The 6,391-nt window shown below is 48.7% G+C and overlaps 1 protein-coding gene across 1 annotated transcript; it reads right to left on the bottom strand.

The window, feature by feature from the left end:
• Positions 1 to 2,279: 2,279 nt before the first annotated feature.
• On the bottom strand, positions 2,280 to 4,937 carry F4812DRAFT_77508 (uncharacterized protein). Its single transcript, XM_047939418.1, has 4 exons — positions 3,968 to 4,937; positions 3,781 to 3,918; positions 3,024 to 3,724; positions 2,280 to 2,965 (listed from the first exon to the last, which is right to left on the bottom strand). Exons 1-4 carry the CDS (start codon positions 4,645 to 4,647, stop codon positions 2,370 to 2,372), a joined length of 2,115 nt encoding a protein of 704 aa, XP_047788709.1. The 5' UTR covers positions 4,648 to 4,937; the 3' UTR covers positions 2,280 to 2,369.
• Positions 4,938 to 6,391: the final 1,454 nt, after the last annotated feature.

The raw sequence follows: 6,391 nt of genomic DNA, 5'->3' as shown, positions 1-6,391 counted from the left end.
CGGTGCTGCAGCCATGACATGACATGGCATGGCATGGCATGGCCTACCTAGTATGGTATAGCTTGGCATGGCATAACACACAATGTTAGTATACAATGTAATACAATACGATGTTGATATTGTTGGTAGGGTAGTTGCTTGCTTACACTCTGCTTCGATCTGCCTGACGGGAATATCCCTCCTCGCCCTCGAGGTTGGGAGACTGTGGCCCGGTCCCAGCAAAGTTTCTTCCCGTGCCCGAAGATCTGAACCAATCGCTATGTCGTGGTATCTGGCACAGCTTTCGGGTCCCTGTGCTGTCTTCCACAGAACTAAGATCCAGCTCCCGACAGGGTATCACTGCACTGCGCCGTACCTATGCTTTTTCCCTTCTCCCTCCTGCATAGCATTTATACTACCACTGCTACTGCTGCTACTACTACTGCTGCTGCTATACTACTACTATTGCTGCTGCTGCTGCTGCTGCATAGGCCCTCTCTCTATCTTGGTATACCTTGGTTAAGTTTCCTGTGGTTTAGATGGTGGGAGGGTCGCACTCAGACGCAGCAGCCGTCATAAATCCCATCCCTTTCGTATGCAACAGCCTGCGTCTTGTGCAACCCATCATGCAGTTGTCAGCTTTGGGACTCTCACAACCATTATTGGCTTTTAGGGTTTTTTTTCTTAAGCACCCCGGGTGCATCCATGTAACGCAGTGCGCATAGGTAGGTACCTCCTACCTACACACATATACACACATTTGGAGACGGCGCAAAGATGGGATATCCCAGGAAAACTTCTTGTCGCAGCTCCCCTCTCATCTTCAAGAAGCTATATATGAATAATGTTAGACCCCTAGTAAAGGTTTGATGATAGTCCTTGTTTGTTACCATGTAGGTAGGTATGTACCTATGTAATAACTCCTTGCTTTCAGACCTTTTCTCTTCTCTTGTCGTCTTATCTCTAGGGTAAGTATTAAGCAAGATGAGGAGAGGCCTGTGATAAAGGGATCCGCTACTTATTTTTTTTTTTTCTCTTCTCTTTCTATTTTCTTCCGGAATACTTTACCTATCATGTAAGCCAGAAACCCCCCTCCCCGGTCAACCATGCTGTTCTGTCTTCTGCCTGCACGACCAACACCCGCCCACCCGGATCCGGATCTACGTAGCAAAAAAAAATCAAAAAATCAAAATGAGCATGTGGAAAGAGAGGGAGAGAGAGAGATAAGTTAGCTGTAGGTATAGCATCTATAATGTCGCATGGAAGCACTTGCCTGGGTAAGGAGGGCCGGTCTTTCGTTAATTGCTAAAACGTGTTCGGGGAATTCTGAGTGGAACGAGATCTCCCCAAAACGAGATTCACCATCTATCGGCGTTACATTCCGAATTTAGGGGCAGAAAAAAAAACTCTCCTCTTTTTTCTCCACGCTGCTACAACTTGGTCATGTACGCTATAAGGCAAGGCAGATAGACAACCCTCCCCCCCCCAGCGTACTGTAGCAGTAGTAAGCTAGGGTGCATACCTTCGGTAAGTATTCTCTCTCGTTGTTTGCGTTGGGCCGCGCTTGGCCAAGACGCATACCGGGAGAGTGCTTTGTGCCTTACTACTGCTGGTGAGCCTCAACACTGATCGACGAAGGCTTGCGGAGAAGACTAGAATTTGGAATGCGGATCGGGACCGCAAGCTTCACACGGGAGGTATCTCGAGAGTTATGTAGTAATCCGACTACTTGAGCCACTACGTGCATCCCTATACGGGAAGCCGGTCAAGGAAAGCTACAAATAAAATAAATTTCCATGCAAGCACTCAATGTTCAACAAGTGTGATCACGTTGTTCATTAGCTCGGTTCGCTTTCGCGAGCCAGAACCTTTGCATTGAACACGAGATTACGTCTCGATCAAAAAATAATGTCTATGTACATCTCGTGGGCAAAGGATCCTTTTTGCGCCTTAAACGGTGGAAAAATATGCTCGCTCGAATATTCACCCCATCTGCCCACACGACCGTTCCGTCCCCAAATCCCCACCAGTCGTGCCCTCCTTTCAATATGTATGCGTGTATGTATTTTATGCTCTTTTCTCAAGTTCGTAGACAGAAATCATTCTGGTCCCCCCAAACCAAACACTAAATACTCCTCCCCCAAAGCTGTCATGGCGCTGTGGCGCATCCAACCCCCCCCCTTCCGCCCGCCCCAAAATGCAAAAGAATAAGAATAAAACGAATAAAAATGTATATAGTAACACAAGATAATCTAGAAGGGTCCTTAAAATGGGTATTATTTTCAAAATCGAACCAGAAGAGCGCCGCATTATTTTCAAGTTTTCCGTGGTACAGTTGCTTCGTGCTAGGTAAATATTGTGAAGAGCACGGGCCTAAGTGGCGTATCCTTTTAAGTTGTGTGCCCGTATGACTGGGAGGTCTGGGCCGGTCCAGGCGTGTGCCCGCCCTGCGAGAGGCTGAACGAACTTCGTTTGCGCTTTAAGCTCGAACCCTCCTGTGAATAGTCTTCGCTTCTTTCGCCAGATCCTTGTCCTTGATTGATGCTCAAAGGACCACCTCCAAACGAATCTCTCATAGGAGTCCTAGAACTCGAACTGCCTATACCACCGTGTAGCGCTTGTGAGAAATCCTGAGGGGGCGCAATGGGTGCGCTCAGCTGGGACATGGAGTAATCCTGGACCGAAGTTCTATTAATCCCAGGCGTCCTAGATAGTGGGAAGTCGATCGGCGCCGATAGGGGAGCAGATGGGAAGCTCGTAGTGTATGCAGTTGACGACCCGTAAGGCGAAGAGGTAGGAACTCGAGGCGTAGAGGAGTGACCAGGAGACTGAATATTATGGCTAGAAGACATGGGTCGATATTGATGTCGCAGATCTAGGCCAAGTGGAAGAGTCGCGGAGGCGGCTCTAAGGCGTGACCTATTTTGAGAAGGCTGCTGTAGGCTCGAGTAGTTGATATTGGTAGGAGAAGTTTGGACGCCGGGAGCTATAGGAGGAGTCAGCAGCTGGTATTAAATAATGACACAAATGAAATACCTCCTTACAAGAATAGGAGCCCGAGTCGTAGTTCAGTGAACTAGCTGGATTGCTTCCCATCTGATCCGGCTGATAGATAGACTGGTGTCTACCGCCTATCCCTGGGCTGCCACTAGTGCTTGAGAACGTCGTGTAGTCGATTGAATCCCCCTTCCATGACATACTTGAGCGTAGAGGGGACTGCAGATTCTCTGGTCTCGACCTGGATAATGTCTCCCTGAGCTGAAGCGGCTGCAGAGGCCGAATTTGCTGCCTATTTTGAGAGTGCATTTGCACACCGGAGTCGAGACTGTTTTGCCTGGCGAAGGGGTTTGAAGGCCTGTGAGCTCCTCCGAGAGGACTTGCCAAGTGGCTGGAATAATAGCTTCGATCACTTGAAGACTGCGACAGTGGGGAAAGAAGATCAGAATTGTTCATGGTCCCCGAAGGCGTAAACCCGATGTTTCCAAAAGCTGGGCTTAGGCCCGAAGAAGATATATGGTCGTCATTATCACCTCTGCGCATACCATCTACCATCAGTGGCCGCATGATATGATCTGTATACGATGAAGCTCCAAAGTCAACGGGAGGTGTAATTGGCGCTCCCAGTCCGTGTACAGCTCCGTAAGGAGAATGCAGTGCCTGCACATTATCAAAGTCGTCCGGTACGGCACGCATTTTGATCATCCGGTCTCGGTCATCAGCTGTGAGTCTCTTGATTTTTGCTCTCCTATAACTGTTTAGATTTCTCTTTGAAAGAATAAATAACGCTTTTGGTAGTCTTACCTGTTTTGAAACCAGACTTGGACCTGTCTAGGGCTTAGCCCAGGGATCTCTCTCGAAAGCCGTTCTCGATGCGCAGCATCCGGGTGAGGCTGCTTCGCGAATTCGCTCATGAGGAATCGGGTTTGTTGGTGCGTAAGCCTATTGTTGTCAGCATAGTTACGGGTTACTGCACACCATCACGGCTTACCTAAAACGCTTCATTTTCCTTCGGGCAGCTGTGCGCTCAGCTGCAGTTTGCGGTTGCGTTACCACATCACCCTCAGTCTCTACCATTTCGTCGTCTTCCAGTACATCGTCATCTTCATCCTTTCCTAAAGCGGTCTCTTCATTTCCGGCTGGAACGGCTGTAACTTCCTGGCCCTGTCCAGCTGACGATGTTGAGCCTATTGTATTCTGTCTGAGGGCAAGCCCTTGAGGGTCCGCTGAAGCTAACGACTCTTCGTGTGCGGACTCGGCCTTAATAGCATAGCTCGCACCCTGCACATCAGGCTGTTCATGTGCGGGAGATTCGGCCTTCGGTTGGCGCAGTCCAAGAGGGTCTAATATACGATGGTGGCTCATTGGTGAGTTTAAGCTGCTCTGAGTTGTCTGGGTTGTGTTCTCGAGATTGCTGTTATGCGCACTTGAAGTGCGCTGCTGAGAAGCGACATCGTTGTTACTACTGGAGCCCGAAACTTGCTCAAAGGGCTGTGTGAAGATGCTGCCTTCTCCGGGAGGAAGATAAGAGTATTGCCCGTGCCAATCAGGCTGCGTCGACAAATGGCCGTCGTAGCTCGACATGCGTGGGCTTGTGGATTTGTGAAAGGCGGTCTCAAGTTTGCTAGACCAGTGGTGCTGCTCTGTATCGAGATGCCTGGTAACGAGCATTGGAAATACTTTGGTAGTTGGGTATCGAAGGCGATGTAATTCCAGAAGTTAAGTGGTTACTTGCCGAAGTATATCGTTGGGGATTGTACCAAAAAAAGCATCAGCTCTCCCACTGTCGATATTTGACGAAAGATTGGCTTGGCCGGAAGAGTGATTCTCTAAGCCTTAAGCTAATGGTAAGATCAATACCGTCCTAGTTGCTACACTAGGTTACCACAAGAGCTCTAAAAGTAGGCCACCCTTAAAACCCTGTAGTTTTCAGATCTTCTTATGTTGTAGAAGGCAATCGTATATGCCTACCATGGGATCCAGAGTGCGAGTTGGTGTTTTTTCTTCTTAGATATATTGCCGACGGGTCTCGTTTGAAAGCCTTTGTAGATGAGATTAGGTACTGGCAACGAAAAGTCCACAGAGTAGAGGCTCTCCAACTAATGATTACGTGCTGAATATATATCGAGTCGTCGGGCAGGTAGTTAGGAGGTAAGCTGTAGTAGTATGGTCCTGGTTAAGCTTGTTTGTCATTGACAAGGTTGGATGGTAAGAGGGTTGCGAGGCATAGATATGAAGCTAGAATGTATACGTTAAGAAGGGAAAGAAATGGTCTTGGAGTCTGTCCTTCTTAATTCTATGATGGGTCGTGAATAAATCGAGAGTCCTCGAATGATGGTGGGGTCGGTCGCCTCAAAACGTCTAGACACTGGCAGGCCTTGTGTTATGTATGTATTGGGCCTTGGAGGTTGACCGTGGTCGCAACGAGACGACTTCGAGGAAACCCCTGCTCTTGAGGATGACAGAGGTGGAATTAATACCGAATGGTACATCCCATCCTTACGGAGAAATGTCCAGGGATGGTCCGAAAAAAAAAAAGAGACAGGGCCTGCACGGGCTGGAGAAGACGGTGTTCGTGGATGTTGGGTCAGCCTAGGACGGTACTTGCCCAGATACGGTAGAGATATTGAAAAGGGATTAAATGCACGTTTTAAGGCTCGCCAGGTCAGAAGCCGCACGCTTAATAGGCTAGGTGTGGTAATAATAATAAAAAAATTCCCCCAGCATGGTAACTGCTGAGCCACACACCTTTTCCGCCATGGATGATAGCAGATGTAGCAACGTCTATATCGAGTGGGCCGTGACCATTGGTTTTCTCGGCTGAATGGCTAATGCCGTGTTATGGTGGCCTGCCAAAGAACCAACAGATAACCCTTGCCATTGTAGACCCCAACCGGAAACGTCAATACAAGAGTAGTAACTGCGGAAAGACAGCCGCTACACTGCTGAGCATAGTGTCTGTGTTGACAGGTTCGAAATCGGGAAATCTTGTTTAGTGTACCCAACAACTAGGCTACATCCAGACGAAACAGAAGAGGAATATACGGCACAGCTAAAACGAACAAGACGAAGCCGTCCACACAGCCCTAGGTATAATACCTCCAGCTAAAAAAAAATTCATAGCACCTTGAGGCATACTGCCAAGACTGAGGTACAGTGGTAAGCATGATCCTCGGAGAGAGGGCAGGTTAAGGAAAACATAGCATCTCGGCTGGGACATCTGGGAGCTGGTAATTGGTCCTTCATTACATTAGCTCAGCGTAGACTTCGCGGATGAACGCATGACTGTTGATGAGACTAGTGGAGGTTCACGCCAATAGGAAGATCAACGCTTCTGGGTGGGTGTGGCCCTCGACGTCTGCGGGGACGGCTTGGAGGACTGGCCCATGGTCAGGACGCCTAGGTAGGTAGGTAG

The sequence above is a fragment of the Daldinia caldariorum genome (assembly GCF_022478825.1).
Source record: "Daldinia caldariorum strain CBS 122874 unplaced genomic scaffold F4812scaffold_12, whole genome shotgun sequence".
Classification (NCBI taxonomy): Eukaryota; Fungi; Ascomycota; class Sordariomycetes; order Xylariales; family Hypoxylaceae; genus Daldinia; species Daldinia caldariorum.
The sequence above is the reverse complement of the archived record's forward strand: the minus strand, read 5'-3'. Positions and strand labels throughout refer to the sequence as shown.